This window comes from Salvelinus fontinalis, chromosome 28 (assembly GCF_029448725.1).
Source record: "Salvelinus fontinalis isolate EN_2023a chromosome 28, ASM2944872v1, whole genome shotgun sequence".
NCBI lineage: Eukaryota > Metazoa > Chordata > Actinopteri > Salmoniformes > Salmonidae > Salvelinus > Salvelinus fontinalis.
The window spans coordinates 18,457,450-18,484,625 of record NC_074692.1 but is presented as its reverse complement, the minus strand read 5'-3'; the positions used below and the strand labels follow the sequence as shown (position 1 = coordinate 18,484,625).

Below are 27,176 nucleotides of genomic sequence, written 5' to 3'. Positions count from 1 at the left end.
GAGAAAGTGCAACTGAGAAAGAAATAGCGAGAGATGAAGGAGAGGTGTAAAGTTGAGTGTTTCCCCTGTCTGCCCAGACCTCTGGTGTTCCAGAGACTCCAGGTAGAGGTAGGCAGAACCCATGAAGTCATCCTGAAGGCCAAAGTCATAGTCAAACACCTGCAGGACACAAGACAACACACTGTCACCAGAGAGACCACATACTTTATTGTATAGGGTTGCTCAAATCTGGTACCTTTCCCAAAATGCCCAGGTCTTCCAGAAATGCTGTCTAGATGACTTGGGATTTCGGGCTTATTCCCTCCTGATTCCGGAAATATTACAACCATGTTTTCTGGAAAGTTACTAGATTTTTGCAACCCTAGTACTGTACTCTGCTCAGGAGTACTGCACTGAAGTACTGTTGAAGTCGGAAGTTTACTTACACTTATGTTGGAGTCATTAAAACTTGTTTTTTAACCACTCCATACATTTCTTGTTAACAAACTATAGTTTTGGCAAGTCGGTTAGGACATCTACTTTGTGCATGACAAGTCATTTTTCCACCAATTGTTAACAGACAGATTATTTCACTTATAATTCACTGTATCACAATTCCAGTGGGTCAGAAGATTACATACACTAAGTTGACTGTGCCTTTAAACAGCTTGGAAAATTCCAGAAAATGATGTCTTTCCTTTGAAGCTTCTGATAGGCTAATTGACATCATTTGAGTCAATTGGAGGTGTACCTGTGGATATATTTCAAGGCCTACCTTCAAACTCAGCGCCTTTTTGCTTGACATCGAAAATCAAAAGAAATCCGCCAAGACCTCCGAAAAAAATTTGTAGACCTCGACAAGTCTGGTTCATCCTTGGGAGCAATTTCCAAACGCCTGAAGGTACCACGTTCATCTGTACAAACAATAGTACGCAAGTATAAACACCATGGGACCACGCAGCTGTCAAACCGCTCTGGAAGGAGATGGTTTCTGTCTCCTGGAGATGAACATACTTTGGTGCAGAAAGTGCAAATCAATCACAGAACAACAGCAAAGGACCTTGTGAAGATGCTGGAAGAAACAGGTACAAAAGTATCTATATCCACAGTAAAACGAGTACTATATCGAAATAACCTGAAAGGCCGCTCAGCAAGGAAGAAGCCACTGCTCCAAAACTGCCATAAAAAAGCCAGACTACGGTTTGCAACTGCACATGGGGACAAAGATCATACTTTGTCCCCATGTGAAACAAAAATAGAGCTTTTTGGCTATAATGACCATCGTTATGTTTGGAGGAAGAACACCATCCTAACCGTGAAGCACGGGGGTGGCAGCATCATGTGTTGGGGTGCTTTGCTGCAGGACGTACTGGTGCACTTCCCAAAATAGATGGCATCATGAGGGAGGACAATTATGTGGATATATTGAAGCAACATCTCAAGACATCAGTCAATGGGCCCTCCAAATGGGCAATGACCCTAAGCATACATCCAAAGTTGTGGCAAAATGGCTTAAGGACAACAAAGTCAAGGTATTGGAGTGGTCATCACAAAGCCCTGACCTCAATCCTATAGAAAATGTGTGGGCAGAACGGAAAAGGCATGTGCGAGCAAAGAGGCCTACAAACCAGTTACACCAGCTCTGTCAGGAGGAATGGGACAAAATTCAGCCAACTTATTGTGGGAAGCTTGTGGAAGGCTACCCAAAATGTTTGACCCAAGTTAAACAATTTAAAGGCAATGCTATCAAATACTAATTGAGTGTATGTAAACTTCTGACCCACTGGGAATGTGATGAAAGATATAAAAGCTGAAATAAATCATTCTCTCTACTATTGTTCTGACATTTCACATTCTTAAAGTAAAGTGGTGATGTCAGGAATTGTGAAAAACTGAGTTTAAATGTATTTGGTATGTAAACTTGCAACTTCAACTGTATATGCATTCATTTCATTTATATTCATTTCATTTTCACATTACATGGCATAAGTCCACTGAAATTAGCGCTGTATTCTATTAACCACATCACACCTTCCCAAACGTCACAATTACATGTTTCAGATGGAGGCAATGGTTAGACAAAGTATATAAAGATAGTACTAATGCTTGACAATACATGTGTGAATATCCCAAAACAGTGCAGTAGCTCTGAGTCCTCCGACCTTGACATAGAGGGGTTCTCGGAGGCTGTCCACCAGTAGGCTGACTTTCTCGTCCCACACTGGGTTCAGGTTCTTATTGATAGTCTTGCTCCTGAACACCTCCTTCCCACCGATCTTAAACTTCACATACGGATCACTTGTCCCTGGACACAAGACAGCAGCACAGGGGAAAGATGGGGGTTAGTATTACCTGTCCATAGAGACAGAAGGGAGATTTCTTCTGCGCAAAAGAGATGTGGGTGAAACTGACGAGATAAGGGTGCTTTGTTTTGGGGAAAAGCAAGGTGCTCAAGATGGTGCATAATGACTAAATATTGTTTTCGATATGCCTCCTTGTGTATTGCTTACTGAATCTAGTAATACATCTGTAACGTAAAGTCATGCATGTTGTCCTATTCAGAGTTGAATATCTTTAATCACGCTGTAGGGGTAAACAGATGTCCCTCTCTTTCCCCCCTCTCTCTTTCTTTCTCTCCCTCCCTACCTCCCCCCGGTCTAAGGCAGCCTGTCCTCTCCTCTCGGTTGTTATAGTGAGTTGTGTTTATGTTTGTGAGCAGGGGGGCGCTAACCAGGGCAAGGCAGGTCAGGTCACACAGGCAAACACTGTCTGGCCTCAAGACTCATGTCATGTGACTCACACTCCAGGCCGTTATCTACAAAAGTTATGCCAACAGAACTGCAGTAGGCTAAAATGCTTTTGTAGATAACTTGGACACATTTTGGACAACAAAATATGCTCTACAGGGATGATGGAGACCATCCATCCAAATCATCTTGGTGCCTGGACCCTGTCCTCGCATTTCAAGGCCGTGTTGAGACATTGGCTCCAAAACAGCCCAACCACTGCTCAGGTACCTCATCCCGTTCCCACTATTTCACAGTGTTATCATCGTACTGCCACAGATAACCATATTCCCAGGGCTATTGTCAGTGATAACCTTGTGACCATAAAGTTTAATTCCACTGTTAGCTCTGTCACTGTTAACCCAATTGGGAGACCCACTGTGGTAAGCTCGTCCAGTGCTATTCTTACAAATGCCACAAATATGGATACCCTGCTGTTTTCAAATCATATAAAGGGCTTGGGCTGTTTCATATCAACTTACGAAGTTTCATTTCAAAGATGGACCTTCTTGATATCTGGATGCATGACACAAGCCTGGATATTTTGGTTCTCACAGACTTAACTAATGGGCTCAATCCCAGATAAGGACATTGATATTGCTGATTACATCTTCAGGTGTGACAGTCAGAAAAAAAGAGAGAGGGGTGGCTATATTTGTGAACTAAACTCTTGTGGTATCATGTTCTCTAAACATCATTATCCTATCTTTAAAAAACAAACAATTTCTGAGTATTTAAAACCTTTTCTTTCATCTGATTTAGTTGTGTTAGGGAATTTTTACTTAGATACAGTATGGGTTACCCCGGCCTCAGAGCATTTAAAGAATATTTGTCTGTACTTTAACCTGACTCAACTGATTGCAAAATGGATTCATGTAAAAGAAATCCAGAAAACTCCTCACTGATTGACCTAATTCTGACAAATATCCCCCACAAGTGCTTGTCCAGTGGTGTCTTTGCTAATGATCTGAGTGATCACTGTCCTATTGCATGAATTAGAGATACCAATCCGATTAACACTAATCCTCGTATATTTATGAATAAAAATGTAAAATAATTTCCCCCACAAGCTTTTCTTCGTGATATGTATGCGCAGACTTTTTCTCTATCAGCTACCCTGAATTAGCTATGGAATTGTTCTAACAAATCCTTGGTTCTCTAAAGAACTGTCAGATTGTTATGAGATCAGGCCTGGGCCAAGGCTAGAAAAGTTGACTGTAGCTAATTGGCAGTTTTTTAAGCAATTGAGAAATAGATACACTTCCTCAATCAAGAAAGCTAAATCTAGAAACTTTCTAAGTTCTATCTCAGACTCTGCTAATGAGCCGTCTAAAGTTTGGAAAACAGTTAATCCACTGACGTGTCGAAATTCCTCTCCACAGGCTTTGATAATTTTTAAATAAATGATGGTTTAATTTAGGCTGGTCCGCCAGTCGACTGCCTACGCCTCTTGGCTCGATTGGAAGTTCTGTCAACTAGTGAATCTTCATTTTCTTTTCAACAACTTTACACTTGTGCTTGACGCCTTGTGCAAGATTGATGACCCACTGAGCAGATTTGCTTGAGCCTTTCTTCCTGCAGAATTCTGCTCCTCTGATTTCAGAATCTTTAACACATATTTTTAACCTTACAATTATTTCTGGTATCATCCCCAGGGTCTGAAAGGCGGCCCATATACTCCCTCTTCACAAAGGTGGTGACCCGTGACCTAAATAATTATTGCCCCATTTCATAACTCACTTGGACTAGCAAAAATTCTAGAATCCTTGCTAAATACTCACCTACGAAATGTATTCTAAATGTACACCAGTCAGGTTTCAGACCAGGTCATTTGGTTTTAAATGATGTTCTTAATTGCTTGGATAAGAAGAAACACTGTGCAGTCCTTTTTATTGACCTGTCTTAAAGCCTTCGACAATGTGGATCACTCATTACTTTTCATTACTTATTCAGAGGCTTTCATCAATTGGCCTGGACCAGGCTGCCTGTAGCTAGTTTGGAAATGATTTAAAGGACAGTGTTAAATCAGGTTTTCCAGACATTTCAAGAGGTGTCCCACAGGGATCAACTCTTGGTCTGGTTCTTTTCACTATTTACATGATCAATATTGGTTAATCTTAAAAAAACAACAACATTCACCTGTATTCTATTGCCCGCACAGCTGACTAGGCTCTGTCAGAACTTCAATATGCCTTTATTGCCCTTCAGAAAGCCTTTGTTGAACTAAAATTGGTACTAAATGCAGGTAAAACAAAGTATATCTATTTTCCAAATCACGTAAAAATATATCTGATGTTTTATTCATACATACTTTGGATGGTGCCCTCACTGATCATGTCCTCGATTATAAATATCTGGGCATCTGGATTGACGAAAAGCTATCTTACAAAAAAGCATGTTGATGAGTTAGTTAAGATATAAAGAATTAAAATAGCCTTCTATAGTAACAGGTCCTGTCTTTTGTTAAATAGCAGGAAACAAATCGTTCAGCCAATATTCATTCTGGTTATTGACTATGGCGATATCGCCTGTCTGAATGCAGCTGCTACGCTATTGAAGCCATTGGACGCTGTTTAACATAGCAAATTGCACTTTACTACGGGCGATAGGTTTAGCACGCATCATTGCATTTTGTATCAGAAAGTAGACTGGCCTTCCTTGAAGTCTCATAGATCGATACACCTCTGCCATACCTTACCTCATTGTTCACCTTCAAGCGTATAAGTTACCAGACCCGGACTCAGGGATGGCTAACCCTGGAGACCCCTTCAATCTCCACTGAGTTACGCAATTCTGCTTCTAGTTTCTTTCCCGCCTGGTGGAGTAATCTCCAAAAGTCGTTCACGTTGGTGTATTTGGTGCCTCTAAAGCAATTCAGGCGGATGTTAAGAGTGCCTTTTTACTGAATAATGTTTGTTTAATATGACTGTGTTCTGCTTTTTGTGTTTGCTTTTCATGTAATTTATTTGTATCACGATATGATAGTGTGTTGTTTATTGATGTAGTTTATTGGTTTGTTTGACAGGTCGTCGTTGTTAATAAGAATTTGTTCGTAATTGACCTAACTGTAAAAAATAAAGGTAAAGCATAATTGTATTTTTATGTGACTAAGGATAAAGCCTAATAGGCTGAGACAGAGGTGCCGCCGCTCTGGGAACATGCTGTGGGGTTGTAGGCCTCAGGACTAAAAAGTCTCTCTTTAACTAACAGCTCACTCTCATTAAAACTATCCTCTCTTGAACTGTGGCTAATTTGAAGCTGTTTTGTAAAGGATGCACCCACATGACAGCACACACCAGGCCAGAGGTCATTTCAAATTGAAGGAAGTAAATTCAGGATGTAAACTTAGATAGCAACTCCAAATGTGAAAGAACGGCTTCTATGTTCAACGACTTCTCAAAAAAAAAAACGAGGAGTAGAAGCTATTTACTTTAAAAGTTTATGAATTTTTGAATTTTTTATAAATTCACTTCCTGAATTGATTGCTGTCAATTCGAAATTGACCCCAGCCCTGATGCACACATACTTTACATACACACAGACATGCATGAACACACACACACACACACGCACACACCACTTCAGCAGAGGAGATAAATGCTTGAAATTGACCGCTAGATGGGGGTGTTTACCTGGAGTTGTCCCTGTGACTGCTAGATCCTGCTGATTCGGGCTCATCACCGAAACTGGCCATGTAGAGTGGACAAAAGCTTCACTCTATCACATACAGGTAACCCAATACATGCATGCATAAACATGCATAAACATGCATAAACATTACCCTTGCCTCTATGCAAAAAAAACACTGATTTATTGAGACTATAATCTGAGCCCTCTGTTATATCTACAGCAGCACAACTCTGTTCCTGACATCCCTTAAAGATCAGTGAACTGGTTTATAGTTCTCTCTATATGAAATCAATCCTGATGGAAAGCAGATGAAAACGCTAAATGTCAAGCAAATATGACTGCGTAGATAGATGATGTTGGTGGCCGGGGCCTTCCTCATTCACACCAATGGGTTTGGACAGGCACTTTATCTCATTTGAATAAACATAAACACAGAGTAGCTCTCGAAATGTCATAGTCATGGATATCCGAGCTTTGTTTGGAGAGGAGATAATGGAGATAATGGAGTTGATCCGCTTGACAGTCTGCTCACGTTCAGGGGTCCATAGTAACCTGGGTAGTGTTTGAAGCTGGATCATGTGTGCATGCAGGCACACACCTCAATCTCACAATGTGTGTGTGTGTGTGTGTGTGTATCGCCACTGAATGTCCATCATAACTTCCTGAGGTTGTTGGTCATTTTGTGTCACATGATTGCAGAGCAAAACCCAAGCCAGCGTAATGCAGCCTATCAGTCTGCAGCTTGACAGACGTCACTGTGCTTTCTCAACCGTACCTTTTCCTCCTTCACCAGCTCACACCGAGAACAGAACTTGGGACCTCTGTCTCACACACGTGACCGTCCCCTTGACAACGTCTTAGCTAGCTACTCCACTGAAAAGCTAGCAATTTGATGGTGTGTGTGTGTGGATATTTTTTTAAACTGAAGAGTGAGTTTAACAATCCCCGTCGGTCACACAGTCACTCATCCTCCATCCCCATAAGTCTATCTGATATCACCAGCCAACCACCCACTCTCCTTACTGACCCCGCAGAGGCAAGAATGGAGGCCAGGGCTGGCTGGGAGCTTGGCACTGTGTGTGTTTCCATGTGTCTTTTCAGATTAGCATCAAAGCAATGATCATCCGTCCCCACTGCAGTCATTAAACCTACCACACAAACCGCATCAACATAATCACACAGTCACCCACCCACTCAAATAATCAGAACGCACGCACGTACGAGCGAACATGCACACATGGAGTGTTAACAGTGTTAGTGTGGCATTAATATCAATACAAACAGCCCTATCACCAATCCCCTCTCAGGGTGAAATTAGACCACTAACTGTGCAATCCACAAACACTACACACACACATTCTCACAGGTGTCGGACAAACTGATCTACATACCCCAAACTGTGTTTAGGGGTCGTATTTATTAGGCTTGGGCGGTATGAAGATTTTCATATCGTCATACCATGCTTCTCTCACCCCGGGATTAACGGTATTACCAGCATAGCACGCAAGGTGGCGTTGAACATGCAAGAAAATCCCAGAATGCAAACACAATTAGCACCAACGAATAGCGAAATCACATAGAAGCTGTTAGCTAAATGCTAACGAGTGAAAATGAACATGAACTAATTGCAAAGACAGGCAAATCCAGCCCATAAAGTTATACAGGGATAGCTAGTAGCTACCGAATGTCATGTTCGGTGAGTGTGGACATTTACAAGCAAAAGTGAGGGAGAGAAATTGGGTAAATGAACAAAGTTGGGATGCATGCTTTTCTGATGGAAGAGCAGCAGGTGTTCACGGAGCAGAGGAGAGAAGAACGGAGGGGGAAAAACACTAGAAGGAAGCACAGGGAAGAAAATGGCAACTGTACAGACAACTCATCCAGAGCTCTTTGACTTATGGCAGAAAGCCATGATAAGATATCTGATGGCAAACATTTAGTAGTGAATATGCAAAATGGGAACTTCATCCTCTCGTGTACGCCACACAACATAGACTCGCCGATAGATATTGAACTCTGTGGACTCACCAGCTCCCGATTTCTCCCGTCGTGCCATTTACAAACAAACGTGACTGGCTCAATTCTTCTGGGGAATTACGGCAAGCTTCATAATGTGACAGGTGAAATGAAGAACGCAGATCTGCTTCATCTCTTAACGTATTGCACAAGTCGACTGCAGGTAAAAAGGAGCTACAAATATTCACAATAATTGAAAAACTTCCAATAAATAGTTTTGACGGTATTGACGGTATTGAAAAACCATCCCATGGCTTTTCCCAAATACCCCGGTATACGGTATGTATGGTCTACCGCCCAGGCCTAGTATGTGTCACGAGTCTCAGAGTAGGATTGCTGATTCAGGATCAGGAGCATTACTGTGCCATTAGTATCAATACAAAACAGCCCTATCACCAATCCCCTCTCAGAGTTAAATTAGACAACTAACTATGCAATCCACAAACACTACACACACACACGTTCTCACAGGTGTCTGACAAACTCTTTCTTGATCACAATGATTAAGACTACATGGACAGAGGGGACCTGATCCTAGATCAGTACTCCTACTCTGACACGCTTGATATATACGGGCTCAGACCTACATTTGGAGCAAAAACAATGGCCAGCGATGACTGAGGCAATCAAACAACTCATTAACATCATAGTTCTACTTCTTGTCCATCGCTTCAATCTCCATATTCCTCCTCTCAAATTCCGGATACATTAGCAGGTTAGTGTTTTTCGTCATTAATCTTGATCTGGAGGCAGCTCTGCAGAGTGGTCACTAGCTGGGAAGAATCATCAAATCGGATTTATAACCTAACCCTAATCTCAACCCTAACCACACTGCTAACCCTAACGCCTAACCCTAACCTTAAATTAAGACCAAAAAGCTTATTTTTGTTGTCATACATTTTTATAATATAGCCAATTTTTACTTTGCAGCTGGCCCAACTAGTGGAAATTGCAAAATTCTGCCTCCAGGGTAAGATTCATGACAATGAACGTCAACCTGCCACACATTATCTCATTCATAATATAGTCCCATTCATAGGCTTCATCGTTTCCAACATGCAGTCTGTCGGACGACTCAGACATCAAGTGCTTTTTGGTACTTGCATTCTAGTGGCATACAGCTCATTACATCGTAACGTGCTGTATGCTAGGGGGGCTGAGTGAAAACGCTGACATAACAGTGACACGATTCTGTGCTGCCAGCCCAGCAGGTTATGGCTCTGTGACGAGATGTGCAGTAAGGCCTGCCGGGATGAGATGTGCACTTCACTACCCCCCCCCCCCCCCCCATGCCCTTCACAGACGCATCCCAGATGGCACCCTACTCCCTACATAGTGCATAGTGCACTACCAGAGAGCTCTGGTCAAAAGTAGTGCACTGTGTAGGCAATTGAGTTCCATTTGGGATGCACCCGCATATCTCTGCAGGACAAGAGCAGGATCAGGGCTGAGGCATGGCTGGAAACAGGAAGAGCACAGTGAATAGCTACCACACTGTGTGAAGGGTGTAGTAGTTACTAGTTAGTAATGGGTGTCAACAGAAAATACATGTGAAAGAATAGTAGGTGTTGAAACCATTGAGGGTTATATGGAAGGTACTTGTAAAAATGTAAACTTTAACCACCCACACTTCAATTACCAGTGGAATATTCCGTGTAATGACTTAGTAAGTACTGAAAACAGACTACTTTCCCCCTCATTTTTTGGTGTGCCGTTACAAAGAAATAACAATTGACGGCATGCACTTAAAAACCTGAGTTATTCTATTCTTCCCTTACAGTTACCAGGGCAAGCACATAATGGCTAGAAATAAAACAAAAGTATTCGTGAAGCCAGAACAGGTCAACCCTAATTCAGAGTTCTACATCAGATGCCCAGGGTCTCATATGGATCAGGCAATAAGCCGAGAAATCCGCTATCGGATTGCCACACAACGTATCCATTCTCTGGACACGCTCCATTTCTTCCCTGCTGGGTCGATAATATCCCCCGAGACATCCACCAGAGAAGCAGCTGCTCTCAACACACCACCACGGCCAGCTTTATGACGCCATAAATATGTATGTTAACGCTGTCCATCCAACAGGCTGAAGAGCATGAAATGAAGGTGCCAGCCTGGAATGGAGCTGGAAGTGACTGGTCATAGGTGGGTGGTGTGTGTGTTATATCTCACACACAGATGGACTGGTGGTCAGGGGAACAGGCACTATGGAGCATGGGAATGAAAAAGCTGGCAGAGGCCCAACATCCTCAGTCAGCTCTGCTCAGTAAGTCATCATCACTCATAGTGCCCACATAGAATGTCTTTTACACGCAGGGACGCATGGATGCACGGACGCACACACGCGCAGGGTCTACAGCTCTCGCAGTCCAAACCTCTCAAACCAAGTAAAAATCACGAGTGTACTGAGGAGATGGATCAAGTTGACTCCGAGACGAGCAGAGCTCCAAGCTCCGTGTGTTTCTGAAGCTGAGGCTTATTTATGTGGCCAATTAAACTGTATAGGATTCCACCTCCCTTAGCTAACTTGACAGGCAGCTGAAAAGGTAATCCAATACACACTCGTCTCCGCTCTCATCAACTTCAGAGGGAATAAGAGGGAGTAAAACATGCCAGGTAGACAGGCTCCCTTGCCAGACATTAAAATTGCATCAATCCGCTTTTTACTTACAGTAAGTTGACGCCATGAAGTATCATAGCATGAGGTCATCACCTCGGACCTCCTACGGTCCTACACCTGAGAGAAAATGTGCATCCCCCACATAAGATGAGTGCAGCGGTAACTGATAACAACACATGTTAGACATCACTGGCTGAGGTCCCTCCAAACAGAGTCAGGTCAGTTGGAGGGAGTGGGCCCATTCCGCCACCACTATCCTGACTCAACAGTAGTGTCTGCCAGCCCAGAAGACTGAAGGTGTGTACGTCATACCTGGATCATTGGGATATACTATCAACCTATTTTCAGGTGAAACACATATGACAGCATGGTTTTCTGCTGTTCATATCATGTGAATTGTATGCTGAACCCACAAGACAAACAGGAGAAAATCCCAACCAGGACCACTATGTATATACAGTATATACGCCATTTAGCAAATAATACATTAAAACAACGGCCTCTGAGCATCATAGGGAAACCATACTTATATATCTGTGATCGGCATGGTCGCACCACTCCTGTGCTATTAACTCAGTACAAGGCCTTATGAGCTGATTCTATGACCTCCGTCATGTTCTGCTTTGAACTCAGGCTTGACCACAAGAGACTGGACAAAGGACACACACACACACACACACAAACACACACACTATTTCTCCCTCCCTCCATGGACACCAAGGCTAGCACCAGGAGAAGGAACAGGGATTCAGTCATGACAAGGAGCAGATCTTGAGCTAGTCTGTCAGGAGGAGGGATGACGCCATTGCTCTGGCTCAGTGACATACAGTAGACCTGGCATGAGCTTCGTGCCCAGATGACCTGAGGGGATGAGGCTCGGGATGAGGCTCTACGTTCAAGAAGGAACTTGTAATGAATGACTTCAACGGGGGTTTTTATTAGAATTACATTATGACACGTTTGGTATTATCTGGATATTAAATTGGTGAACGGTATTCGTTATTTGTAATGAACGGCACTGTTAATCAAGACAAGCCAACGCGCCGACAAGACCGTGAATAATTTAATGAGAAGTCATCACCAGATAATTACAATTCCACATAGAGACTGACGATGTCATCAGATCCCAAAATAATAAAGATGGGCATACAGGGAGGATGGGTTGGGAAGAGGCAAGCTACGCAAAAGCCCGTTAAGACACTGACATGCACTCACCCACCCGCGAGAGCACGCAGGCCCGGCCACCAAGTCCGTCCGCCCAATACACAGCGCGATTGAGATCTAGCTTAGCAGGTTTATTTATCGATAATTTTTACTTTTGTGAAATGTTCTGGTCTGAGAGAGGTGAATAAGAGAGTTCAGTGTGATAAATCACAAAACCTCACAAAGAAACGTCACGTAAATCACAAAAAAAATGGTACCCAACCATGTCCAATACTCCTCTCCTGCTTTGCGGCCCAGGCAGTCATGCCATGGTCTGGCTGTCATATTACCTGTCAGGGCTGTGTCATTTATGAGGACCTTAGTGAAAGCAGGGTCCAGCAGCTCACTGAGGCATTACATTAGCTATAAGGAAGAAGTGGAGATCTGGTCAATGGCAGAGTCTTAAACCCATCACTCCAGAACAAACGGCAGCGGCAGCCCTACGCGCACGAGCCAGATTGATGTCCGAGTCGAGACTGTGCGGTGTCTCCCATTTTCCTGCCTGCAATTTCTCTTCACTGTGCAATATAGAGGAATGTATGGATTGGGCGCTCTATGGAGGAACTATATCATGAGAAAACCCCATTAACACACACATATATATATGTATGTGTATATATATATATATATATATATATATATATATATATATATATATATATATATATATATATATATATATATACACACATATATATATATACACACACATATATATATATATATATATATATATATATATATATATATATATATATATATTGTATGTGTATATATATATATATATATATATATATATATATATATATATGTGTATATATACATATATATGTATATGTATATATATATGTGTATATATGTATATATACAGTGGGGCAAAAAAGTATTTAGTCACCCACCAATTGTGCAAGTTCTCCCACTTAAAAAGATGAGAGAGGCCTGTAATTTTCATCATAGGTACACTTCAACTATGACAGACCTAATGAGAGAAAAAATCCAGAAAATCACATTGTAGGATTTTTTATGAATTTATTTGCAGATTATGGTGGAAATATCAAGCAATAAGGCATGAGGGGGTGTGGTATATGGCCAATATACCCTGGCTAAGGGCCGCTCTTTAAACACGACGCAACGCAGAGTGCCTGGATACAGCCCTTAGCCATAGTATATTGGCCATATACCACAAACCCCCAAGGTGTCATATTGCTATGATAGACTGGTTACCAATGTAATTAGAGCAGTAAAAATACATGTTTTGTCATACCTGTGGTGTACGGTCTGATATACCACGGCTGTCAGCATTTCAGCATTCAGGGCTCAAACTACCCAGTCTATAAATAAATATACACTTCATTATCATTACGCCAACCCAGATCCATACATACATCTGTGCTCCAACCCACACAGACATATCCCTCAGTGAAAGTACCTAATGCTAGCCAAAGATTTTCCTCCGTTTTCTCTTACAGCATACCCACAAAATGGTAACTATTGGATTCATAGCATCAGTAGTGCTATTGTTACAATTGCCTTAGTTACATATTTCATAAGATCTGATAAGCCGGTTAACCGCAGCATTGAGATGCTAATAAAGAGATGGACATCTGAAGTGAGGGGACCATTTACACTGGTGTAGTAGTGAAGAGTGGTTTGAGGTTGTCTGTGTGGATTACCCTGTCGTGCTCTTACGGCCTTCAAGCGCACGGGCACTATTGGCTGTGCTTTCAATTCTGCAACATCCTGACACAAGAGTCATGTTGTCACTTCATGCGCCACCTGTACACCATTTCTCACCTCCAAGTAATATACAGTAGTAGAACCCGTCCTTAAGCTCTGTCTCCCCCTTCGTCGTACACTTAGCTCAAACGTGTATCGAAGAGGACAAGTTCAACCAGCTCCATCTAACACAATCTATCCTGGTCAATCGGCTTTCTAACACAGTGAGAAGGGCTGAGTCACATCCAGAACACTGTCTGAGCAGTAATCACTATTCAATCAGCACTATGATAATGACAGAGTAGACTAAATACTTCTCATTACCACCCTCTGAGTCCTCCTCTCTCGTAATATGGGTAATGACTCAGGCCCCTGCACAGTAAAAAAAAATAATACAATACAATGTGTAATAACATGTCCGTCAATTTGTCAAGATAATATGACGAATTTCAGTGATTTGGTGTGACTTAGCGGTGTGATGAGAATAGTAAAATCCTTGAGCAGATGTTTTGTCACCTGCTCTTGAAAGCCGTGATGGAACAGAGCCCTGGCATGGAGTCAGTGTGAGGAGTGGTAATGTCACGTCACACCACATTATGCAGTACTATAGGCTCATTCGGACATGCTCAACAGCACAGAATGACATATCTCTTCGCTCAACAGACTCACACCAAACCTGTGACTTTTTACTGACGACTATGGACGGACATTTCCATGGATGGTCTGACGTGTCAGACACACCCTCATAAGTAGAGATACTGACCCCACTGTCTTTTTCTCACCTGTTCTCCACCTCACAAATCACTCCTTAATTATCAGCCTCAGGGATGGAGAGATTGGGCAATGGAGGGATAGAGGGATGAGGGTATTGGCAGGGTAGCGGGAGAGCGCAAATAATAGAGACCTGTGTGGTTAACAGTTCCCATCGATAAAAAATTAAAAAACATCCACACAATTGCAGAGAAGTATCATTTACTTGCGTGCTGGCTCCTGCATATTTTTAGGGGCGGCGGCCTAGTGGTTCGAGCGTTGGGCCAGTAACCGAAAGGTTGGCGGATCGAATCCCTGCGCTGACAAGGTAAAAATCTGTTGTTCTGCCACCTAACCCACTGTTCCTAGACCGTCATTGTAAATAAGAATTTGTTCTTAACTGACTTGCCAAGTTAAAGAATTTTAATAAATAAAACATTAAAAAATTCTGCCTGGGTTAGAAACATGACATGATGCAATGACATTGAAGTAACAAAATCATCTATCAAGGTGAAAAATAAAGAGAAATTGAAGGACATTTGAAGAAATATGCAACAGAGCAATGGCACATTGACATTTGAAAAGGGTAATGCCTCAATTGAGGGTAACGACACGGCAGAAGAACAAACAACAGTGGAAGATTCAATGAAGCATGACGGGAAGGAGACAAAGTTCAACAACTCTCTCACGATGCATGTTTCCTGGACTTCACTGTCTGGCCATAGCATCGCACTTGGATTGAAACCGTCGATATGCTCATATGACACGAAAATAGAGGTCATTTTGCCACGCACACCAGCGCTGGGTTTGGCCTTCGAAAGAGCAATGCACACGCAGAAAAGTAACCCCATACCTACTGTAAAATATGGATCGATCTTTGATGTTACGGGGCTATTTTGCTTCCACTGGTCCTGGGGCCCTTGTTAAGGTCAACGGCATCATGCACTTAACCAAGTACTTGGACATTTTTGTCCAAAAACCTGCCAGGAGGCTGAAACCTGGCTGCATTGGGATCTTCCAGCCAGACAGAAATATCAAAATCACCCAAAAACATCATCCTTGACCAAAACCAAATCTACTTTCAAATGCAAATAAAAAGGCTGTGTGGAGGGTTCTGTATTTTTATCAAAGCACTTAGAGCATCTTCTGTCTCAACTGTCTCAAACACACGTGCACAACACGGAGGCACCCACATACACACGCAGGCGCGTACTGTATACACACACACACACACGCACACACACACACACACACACACACACACACACACACACACACACACACACACACACACACACACACACACACACACACACACACACACACACACACACACACACACACACACACACACACAAACACACACACACACACACACACACACACACACACACACACACACACACACACACATAACCAGACTGTAAGCCTGACCCTGCATATAAACCTCGAAGAGTACATCCAGGGAATATAGCCTCTCCAATCACATGCCACCTGAGCCCAAGCCTCTGACACAAATCCACACACACCCTGACTGCATCCAGAAACCAACCCTTCACAACAGGACTAGTCAAATAGGAACAGGAAAAACACACACACACACAAACTCAAATGGTTGAATCAAAAAGTTTCGACAGCAAGAATTCTGACGCCCCACTCCCATTACTTGTCCGGTCTACGCATCAGTTGTGTCCCAGTCCAAAAAACAAGGTGAACCTTTCCCCCTTTCCTAACTTCATCTAGCATCTCTATAGAACACACTCAAGCAGACAGATGGGGATCTAGTTTACTGTACCACTGCAGGTACAGACTCCCGCCACTGTAGCGTTGTCTATCATCTGAGGTGAAGCTGGTTAGCAGACCGCCACTGACACTCCCCCTCACCCCCCACCAAGCTGGCTGTCTTTTTCCTCGACAGGTGTGTGACATTGGGGACTGTACCCCCCCCCCCCCCCCCCCCCCCAAGTGACAACCAACGCAATCCTCTGGGAGAGAGCAGGCAGTGGGGCCTTACCTGGTCACAGTCATGTAGTGCCTCACCAGAGGTTGTCATTAAAGGCTCACAATCAGTGACAATTTGGACAGGGGTGAGTGCATTAGGCCTAGGAGAATGACGTATTATTGATGAGTTAAGTGACAAAGAGAGGTTGCTGGTCAATAGTCAAGGAGTGGAGATCTATGAACATACACAGACAGACAGACAGACAGACACGCGTATGTACACTAGGACACATGCATGCCCAGTTGCACAGACACGCACACAAAGCCCATAAGCCCATACAAGTGGCTGGATGACTTTACACAGTAAGGAAAGAGAGCAACATAAGCTAGGAGGATGCTCTACTACTATTTCCAAGCAGGCCAGGCTGTTGCTATTGAAAATGAGTGAGAGGTACAGCCTGACGTCTCAGTCCGCTGTAAGCTGGGCAGTGCCATGCAGCGGCACAGGATTCCTCGTCATCTCTTGATGAGAGAGAGAGCCACTTTGGGGGAGTATGCATTTTTCTCCTCCATGACAAGTCTAACAGACGACAAAGGCCTGAAGTCTATGTGGGGAGGATCAGGGAGAGTTATGGCCTCCTATTGTATATCCCTCTCCTCTTGTGAGGGGGTCCCCCATTGTTTTCTGAGATGCTCGCTCGCTGGCACGACACAAACACACGACACACACACATTCCCAGATACGCACGCATACACGTGCACACGCTGATGATTCATGCCTGGACTGAGATAGATCCGGGCTTGGGCTGAAGCCTGCCAGACACCCAAGGAAGAGCACCTCTGAGGACAGGCAATGTGCTACTTCTCTTTGAAAGACTGTCGTTGATACGTTGCAAGAGAGCACCTGGGGTTTCGCCCCTATCGATTCAGTATGAGCACGATCATAAAAAAGAAATGGTTATTTTTACTACAGTATCCCTTTATGGCTTTAGGGGAGAGGATCACCCCATCCAATAAAAACGGAAAAAGACTTGGAGAATCTGTAAGAAATACAACAACTAAGTACTGTATCTGTTTGCCACACAGACATACACATCTCTGTGCATTCGGTTGCATTCCGCTGGCACCCATCATGCGCATTGCATTAACAGTCCTCCCATTAAACTCTGGCTGCAATTACAGTGAGTGCCCAAAACATGAGGAACACCCACTCTTTCCATGACACAACTGACCAGGTGAATCCAGCTGAAAGCTATGATCCCTTATTGATGTCACTTGTTAAATCCACTCCAATTAGTGTAGATGAAGGGGAGGAGACAGATTAAATAAGACTTTTTAAGCCTTGAGACAATTGAGACATGGATTGTGGTTTGACTCTCAAGAACTGCAACGCTGCTGGGTTTTTCATGCTCATGATTTTCCCATGCGTAATAAAGAATGGTCCACCACCCAAAGGACATCCAGCCAACTTGACACAACTGTGGGAAACATTGGCGTCAACATGGGCCAGCATCCCTGTGGAACGCTTTCAACACCTTGTAGAGTCCATGGGGGGGGGGGGGGGGTGAGATAGAGCGAGAGTGAGAGAAAGACTAAGCAGGCCTTACATAGCCCTTATCATAGCACTTACTAATGAGACCAATTGTGTTCACCAGCAGCACAGAAACAAGGCTGAAACAAGGCTGGCTAGCAAAGAGACAATCTCAGAGCTGTCTCCTCCAACACAGAGACACAGGCAGGCTGGGGAGAGAGCGGAGGCTGGGGTGTCACTCAAGGATCCGTCTCACCTTCCCTGAGAAAAACATTCAGTTAACTGTAGCTGAACTCTTACTTTGAGTCTACACAAAAATGTGATTTCATTCCTTGGAATTGTACATTCGTAACAAGGTTACAAAATAGGGAAACAATTAGTCATAACCATCCGATAAAGTAAAACATCAATTGCGAGTTTCAACGCATGACATTTGTTCTCACTAACTCCTATTCTCCCTTACCTCTCTTCTCGTTCCTTGAAAACTGAAGAGAGCTCTCAAAGAGAGAAAGAGAGAGGGGGGGGGTGGAGTGTTTGAAGTGAGATCAATCGTTCACAGAGGGGATGGATAAGAGACATAGCGAGGAGAGCGAAATGAGAACGCGAGAGAAAGAGAGAGAAGTGTACGAGAGAAACCTATTCGTTCACAGAGAGAAACGGAGGACAGGGAAAGAGGACTAGACGAAAGCCACCACCTTCTTTGTTTGATGTGAATTAGTGCTTCACACAGAGAGAGAGAGAGAGAGAGAGAGAGAGAGAGAGAGAGAGAGAGAGAGAGAGAGAGAGAGAGAGAGAGAGAGAGAGAGAGAGAGAGAGAGAGAGGGGGAGAGAGAGAGAGAGAGAGAAAGAGAGAGAGAGAGAGAGAGAGGGAGAGGGAGAGAGGGAGGGAGAAACAGAGAGAGAGAGAAAGGGAGAGAGAGAGAGAGAGAGAGAGAGAGAGAGAGGGAGGGAGAAACAGAGAGAGAGAGAGAGAGAGAGGGAGAGAGAGGGAGGGAGTGACCCCAGCAGTAGTTCGTACCTCCTCTGTCCCTGATGGCGAGGTTGTGTCCTTTCTTCAGTATGATGTCCAGCTGGTACATCCCTGGGTTGGTGACAAGGGCGGTCTCAGCATTACTTGGCTCCACGATGTTGATGCCCTGCAAAGAAACACACAACAACTAGAAGTTAACCAGACACACTCATCCACTGTGACACACATAGTGACCTCACCAATGAAAATCAAAGAAATGGAGGATTGGATATGTCATGTGTGTGCTGTGTTAAATAGATTATGCTATATTCTCTGACATCACTGGATAAAATTTAGACCTTAGTGTCTCCAGTCCTGGATGCTGTTTCGGGGGACTTTGCGCTACGCCTAAGATGACATCTAAGGGAAACACTGAGGGACGGTTTCCCAGAGTATGAACATTCAGTGAGTGGCCACAGATTCTCCATTGACCATGATTTTTAGTCCAGATTTAGGCTCTGTGTCCCTAAATCTGTGTCCCTGAAACTGGCCCTGGCTGTCTGTGTCCCCATAGCCAGGCCCTGACTGTGACCCTGGATGTCCTAAAACAGACCCATTTCCCCCCGGGGCTCACCCTGGTGCAGCAGGCTCATTAGAAGGCTACACTGTGCTGGGAGGTCTGCTAGGAGCTAGTCTCCCCCTCACTCTCACTCTACTCCATTCGAGACGGCTGCCCTGCGTGGGTTTCCCTGTCACTTATCCCCAGCTCTCCGGGTTTGAGATGCTAAGAATAGCCTCCCCTGGCGCTAGCATCATCCCGGCTGCGACAAGAGAGAGAGAGTTCTCTGACTAGGGTCATGTTCACACGTAAGGCGCTTAGGCTACACAAACACTAGTGTTTCCACTACATGCTTTTAGCATTTATACAATATTTTTTCATTGTGAAACAAACAAGAAACAAGACAAAAAAACGGAAAACTTGAGCCTGCATAATTATTCACCCCCCCCAACGTCAGCTGCAAGTCTCTTGGGGTATGTCTCTATAAGCTTGGCACATCTAGCCACTGGGATTTTTGCCCATTCTTCAAGGCAAAACTGCTCCAGCTCCTTCAAGTTGGATGGGTTCCGCTTGTGTACAGCAATCTTTAAATCATACCACAGATTCTCAATTGGATTGAAGTCTGGGCTTTGACTAGGCCATTCCAATACATTTAAATGTTTCCCCTTAAACCTCTCGAATGTTGCTTTAGCAGTATGCTTAGGGTCATTGTCCTGCTGGAAGGTGAACCTCCATCCCAGTCTCAAATCTCTGGAAGACTGAAACAGGTTTCCCTCAAGAATTTCCCTATATTTAACGCCATCCAACATTCCTTCAATTCTGACTTGTCTACCAGTCCCTGCCGATGAAAAACATTCCCACAGCATGATGCTGCCACCACCATGCTTCACTGTAGGGATGGTGTTCTCAGGTGATGAGAGGTGTTGAGTTTGCGCCAGACAAAGTGTTTTCCTTGATGGCCAAAAAGCTCAATTTTAGTCTCATCTGTACCTTCTTTCATATTTTTGGGGAGTCTCCCACATGCCTTTTGGCGAACACCACATGATTGCATATTTTTTTCTGGACACTCTTCCGTAACGCCCAGTTCTGTGGAGTGTACGGCTTAAAGTGGTCCTATGGACAGATACTCCACTCTCCACTGTGGAGCTTTGGAGCTCCTTCAGGGTTGTCTTTGGTCTCTTTGTTGCCTCTCCGATTAACGCCCTCCTTGCCTGGTCCGTGAGTTTTGGTGGGCGGCCCTCTCTTGGCAGGTTTGTTGTCGTGCCACTTTCTTTCCATTTTTTAATAATGTATTTAATGGTGATCTGTGGGAATTGGGATGTTCAAAATTTCAGATATTTTTTTATAACCCGACCCTGATCTGTACTTCTCCACAACTTTGTCCCTGACCTATTGGGAGAGCTCCTTGGTCTTCATAGTGCCGCTTGCTTGGTGGTGCCCCTTGCTTAGTGGTGTTGGCACACAGCCAAGACAACACAGGAGTGGCTTCAGGACAAGTCTCTAAATGTCCTTGAGTGGCCAAACCTGAGCCCGGACTTGAACCCAATCGAACATCTCTGGAGAGACCTGCAAATAGCTGTTCAGCGACGCTCCCCATCCAACCTGACAGAGCTTGAGAGGATCTGCAGAGAAGAATGGGAGAAACAACGCAAATACAGGTGTGCCAAGCTTGTAGCATCATACCCAAGAAGACTAAAGGCTGTAATCACTGCCAAAGGTGCTTCAACAAAGCACTTAGTAAAAGAGCTGAATACTTATGTAAATGTCTCATTTTCTCATCATATCTCATTTTATTTTTAATAGATTCTTTAAAAAAAAAAATCTGTCCTTGCTTTTTCATTATTGGGTATTGTGTGTTGATTGATGAGGTAAAAAAATAAAATAATACATTTTAGAACAAGACTTTAACATAACATAATGTGGAAAAAGTAAAGGGATCTGAATACTTCCGAATGCACTGAGTATACCAAATATTAGGAACAACTTCCTAATATTGAGTTGCACCCCCCCTTTTTCACTCAGAACAGCATTCATTCGTTGGGGCATGAACTCGTTGGGGCATGAAGGTGTCGAAAGCGTTCCACAGGGATGATGGCCCATGTTGACTCCAATGCTTCCCACAGTTGTGTCAAGTTGGCTGGATGTCCTTGGATGGTGGACCATTCTTGATACACACGGGAAACTACTGAGCGTGGAAAACCCAGCAGCGTTGCAGTTCTTGACACAAACCGGTGCACCTGGCCTACCTACCATACCTCGTTAAAAGGCACTTTTACTTTTTGTCCTGCCCATTCACCCTCTGAATGACACACACTCGGCTTCCAACCGCAAGGCGCTACAGAGGTTAGTGCGTACGACCCAGTACATCACTGGGGCCAAGCTTCCTGCCATCCAGGACCTTTATAACAGGCGGTGTCAGAGGAAGGCCCTAAAAATTGTCAAAGACTCCAGCCACCCTAGTCATACACAGTTCTCTCTGCTACTACACAGCAAGCGGTACAGGAGCTCCAAATCTTGGTCAAAAAGTCTTCTACCCCCAAGCCATAAAACTGCTGAACAGCTAATCAAATGGCTTTGCATTGACACCCGCCTTTTTTACGCTGATGCTACTTGCTGTTTATTATCTATGTATAGTTACTTTAGCCCTACCTACTGTACATGTACATATTACCTCAATTACCTCGACTAACCTGTACCCCCGCACATTGACTCAGTACCGGTAACCCCTGTGTATAGCCTTGATATTGTTATGTTATTGTTGCTTTTAGATTTTTTTACTGAGTAAATCTTTTTTTTTAAACTCTTATTTCTCTTAAAACTGCATTGTTGGTTAAGGGCTTGTAAGTAAGCATTTCACACTTGTTGTGTTCGGCGCATGTGACAAAACAACATGTGATTTGATACACAGTCCGTGTCTCATTTGTCTCAAGGATTAAAAATCCGTCTTCAACCCGTCTCCTACCCTGACTGAAGTGGAGCAGGTCTTCCAAGTGTTTTGTGCACTCACTTAGAGGACGTTTTAATCCAAAAAGCGACTTACAGTCAGGCGTGCATTTTATTTTACATATGGGGTGGTCCCAAACGTACAAAAAGTACCCTCAACAGCTCAACCACAAGTGAATTCACACTCGTATCACTGCTTCTTATCGAGACCTTGTCGCAGAATTTCCATTCAGTTCAGCCCACAGCCTCACACTGTGCACCGAAATACCTCAAGTGGCTCTTGAAGTTGATTATCTCACCGGATATTAACTAAGGATATCAAATCCTACTCAGGGGGTTATTCTTCATACCAGCACTGTCTTTACAAAGGTATTATGAGGTACTGTGGCCTCGAGGGGACTGAGTGTATGAGACTGTCATTCCTCATGGTAGTGGCAGGTAATTTCCACTCTGTGCTACCACCTCCTTCATTGCGTTGCAGCTTTCTTTCCTCGTTATTAGACCACTCGTGACAAACCTCTCAGCTCGTCACACAGCCACTGTAGTCTGCTCAGCTCTCTGCTGTCCTCACCACTTGGACCCCCGGAAGAGCAGCTACTGCACGAGCAACATCCTAACAAACTAAACCATTCACCACTTCTCCCCTCTGCGTTCACTGGGAGTCGGGCCTGGCCCGGGAGTTGTTCCTGACCATGTAATCTGTCCCATGGAAAACTCCTAGCCCTAATGAGCCACTGTGCTTCTGTCACGTTCCTGACCTATTTCTGTTAGTTTGTTATATGTGTTAGTTGGTCAGGACGTGAGTTTGGGTGGGCATTCTATGTTTTCTGTTTCTGTGTTGGTTTATTGGGTTGCCTGGTATGGCTCTTAATTAGAGGCAGGTGTTTGGCGTTCCTCTAATTAAGAGTCATATTTAGGTAGGCGTTTTCACAGTGTTCGTTGTGGGTGGTTGTCTCCTGTGTCTGTGTATATGTTTGCACCATACGGGACTGTTTGCGGTTTGTTCGTTTTATGTAGTCTGTTCCTGTTCATTGCGTTCTTCACGTTATATGTAAGTTCGTCGTTCAGGTCTGTCTGCATCGTTTATTTGTTTTGTTTGTTTATGCAAGTTTAGTTTGTTTTTCCGTCGTGTTCAATAAATCATGTCATTTCACTACGCTGCGCCTTGGTTCGATCACTACTCCTCCTCATCTGATGAAGAGGAGGAGGACTGCCGTTACAGCTTACCTATTCTCTGGCTAAGACTGAGCTGGACTGAGTTGCAGAGCTTGTTAGAATGGGGAGGTGCTGTGTTGTAATGTTGTTGTTGAACAGGACAGTGTAATTGCTGCAGTGAAAATGTTTTTGAGGACTGAGGTGTATGATGCACGTGGCAGCTGATTTGCATAAACACAATGGCTTATTGTTTCCATGCAGCCAGGTGCCATGGAAATTCATTTGCATCAGTGTGCGTGTGTGTGTGTCTGTGTTTTTGGACTTTAGAGATGCCATTGGTACTTTATCACATAGTGTAATGTTCAATGCACTTGAGGATGTACAACCGCCTCAGCCTCAGGTGGACATTAAATCCGATGTGTACAAAGGCTCTTTCCTCCAAGTTATCTGTGGGAAGAAGCTGACTGAACCAATCCCACTCAGGGTTGGCATAAAAACAGGCGTGGAGTGCTGCTAACTTCCTCCTAGCAATCATCCAGTGGCTAAAATGGCTATGCCAGTGTGCCCCAGCCCATGTGCGGTCACCGAATCCAGTACAGGGGTATGTTGATGACGCTCAGATAAGTTGAATGTTTCTGGTGGGCGGGGGCGGGGGGGGGGGGGGGGGGGGGGGGGGGGGACCAGTTGAGGGGTTTTCAATTGGGTTTTCAACCTGCCTGCGGTCATGAAGCTAGAGGCTGTGAGAGAGGTGGCCTTAGCAAAGGTTCAACATCTGTTTGGCAACGTGCAACAGAACTTTGCCACAGAACTTTCTGACAGAAATGCATCACAAAACTCTTCAAGTGGTGAGAAAGGGGGATACCTAGTCAGTTGCACGACTGATTGCATTCAACCAAAATGTGTCTTCCGCATTTAACCCAACCCCTCTGAATCAAAGAGGTGAGCTGCCTTAAATCGACATTATCAGCACTCAAGGAGCAGTTTGTTGGGGATAAACTGCCTTGTTTAAGGGCAGAACAGCTGATCTTTCCACCTTGGGGATTCAAACCAGCATGCTAGGCTATGCTTAAACACACACACACACACCACATGTTACGTTATCTTCCTAAGCCAAAGTGAGGGGGGGTTGGGTGTCCCGAATGTCGAGTGGATTCACACTGCTACCAGATTGACTCACCTGTTGAACATGCTCGATGGTGATGACGCGACAATTAGGGAGTTGCAAACCGTGATCCGTTCCCTGTTTTACACACGAAGTTAAACGTAACGGAGTCTGTTGCACATGTTGTTAATGGTTGCCGTTCATATAGTACAAAGACGTGTACATTGCAAGACATGGCCGCTTTGTTGACCTGATAGCTACTGAGGTGAGACAGGTCTCACAAATAGCACAGTTACACAAAAATGTTTGTCAGAGGAGCCTGGTTTGAAGTTGATGGTGTTAGGTTCTTATTTTTCAGAGTAAATGACTCACGGACACTAGAGAAGCTTAACCAAGTTGAATTCTTCCCAAAGGTTCTGTATTCAGACAGCAAAACATTTCTCACCGTCACAGTTATATACGTCTCACTTTAGGACACTCCTCCTTCTCTCGCCAATCCTTATATCTTATGTGTCAACAGGAAGAAGGTAACCAGATACAAAACACTGATGACTCCCTTAAGGGGAACTGACCTCACCTCCTGACCTCAACCCCTCCTTCACCTAGTCCACAGATGTCCATCTGTTTCCCCTATCTCAACCGTTGCTCTACTCTCCTCCACCCAACACATTCCAAAGCTATCGGTCTTCCCACAGAGAACCATTAACTTCCGACACACAACCCACAGAGAACCGTTAACTACACAACCCAGTCTCCTTCACTCTTTCTATTCAAGGCTTCTTCTCTGTCATTTATTTAATATCTCAATGTTCAAAGTTTAGCCGATTCCAACAATGGTAATGTGTTTTTTTTTGTATACCGAATTGGGGGAAGCCAAAGAGAGACGCTGATTTTGGAGGTGGGCTGCTCCTTTGACTGCTAAGGCCTTTTCTGACAAGCTGCTTAAATACTAGCCCCTCGGACATGTCCACAGGCTGCCCGTATGTGGCCTTCAGATTGCAGGCCTACATTAAGACGAACGCGAAGCAGCTATGGACAACCTTGCAGTGTGGAGAAAAAGGTTCTATCTGTTTCCCTAGGTGTCCAGATATCCCTGTCCTGAAATGTTTGACTCCTTATTGTATGAATAATGATTTGTGGATTCAAATAAAATATTTGTGTGTGTGTGTGTGTGTCAGGATTAAATAGGAAGGAACCATGTGTGTGTGTGTGTCTGTGTGTGTGTGTGTGCATGTGTGTGTGTGCTTGCGCATGCACAAGTGTGTGAACAAGTCTGTTTACTTACAATGAGGAACCACAGCATCTGTCAGATAAGAAACTGGTAGTGTAAACAGACAGTTCCTTCTAAACCACCACTGGCTGTGGATCAGACTCACTGGATTGGACTGAGAGAAGCAGCCATGAATCCATTGCAGTCATCAAATCCAGCGTCTCACGATAAACAGTCAATACATCTCATCTTCAACACAGGTCTCACATCTTCATCAAACTAATGAATAGCAACTTTCAACATTAAAACAACGATCAAATGTCAATCAGCACACACTCCATAATGGTGCGCAGCAGTTGTTGATGTTAAATGAAGTCCCATTTCCAAATCCCTCATTACACTTCCGCTGGTACAGCAATTTCTTTCAAGTCAAGCTTGGGAGAAAAGTGCTGGTAGAAAACATCAAATTCCATGATGAGCAACTTCTGCTGGATATCCATAGCAATCAGTCAAATAGTTGTTAGAGTAATTGCTTTGGGTGACTTGACCCCTCTCAGTGGGTCCCTAATGGTTCGGCCCGCCTGTCACGGCCGTCAACAGAAGTAGACCAAAGGGCAGCGTCGTGAGCGTACATATTCCTTTTTATTTAGGACGCCGACAAAAACAATAAACAATCCAAAACAACCGTGAAGCTAAAGGGCTATGTGCCACAAGCAAAGTTAACCTCCCACAAAGACAGGTAGGAAAAAGGGCTACCTAAGTATGGTTCTCAATCAGAGACAAAGGTAGACAACTGTCCCTGATTGAGAACCCTACCCGGCCAAAACAACATAGAAATACAAATTATAGAACAAAAGAACATAGAATACCCACCCCAAATCACACCCTGACCAAACCAAATAGAGACATAAAAAGGATCTCTAAGGTCAGGGCGTGACACCTTCTTTGTATTTCCTTTAGACAAACATCATTTTAATTAAGGAGACACTGTCATAAACAGAAGATAAAATCAAATGGATGTGATAGGATGGATGTAATAGAAATTTAGGCTCCAGAGAGCCGAGACTCTCTCTAGCTTTAACAAC

At 43.9% G+C, this 27,176-nt stretch overlaps 1 protein-coding gene across 4 annotated transcripts in view; it reads right to left on the bottom strand.

Annotated features, from left to right (window-relative positions):
- LOC129826308 (multiple C2 and transmembrane domain-containing protein 1-like) overlaps positions 1 to 27,176 on the bottom strand; it is a 143,103-nt gene that overhangs the window by 21,323 nt on the left and 94,604 nt on the right. For all 4 annotated transcript variants that reach the window (XM_055886882.1, XM_055886878.1, XM_055886879.1 and 1 more), the window contains exons 2-4: positions 19,192 to 19,309; positions 2,142 to 2,284; positions 80 to 159 (exon numbers count right to left, since the gene is read on the bottom strand). In XM_055886882.1, coding sequence (XP_055742857.1) covers positions 80 to 159; positions 2,142 to 2,284; positions 19,192 to 19,309 — 341 coding nt within the window. The remainder of the gene's footprint in view (positions 1 to 79; positions 160 to 2,141; positions 2,285 to 19,191; positions 19,310 to 27,176) is intronic.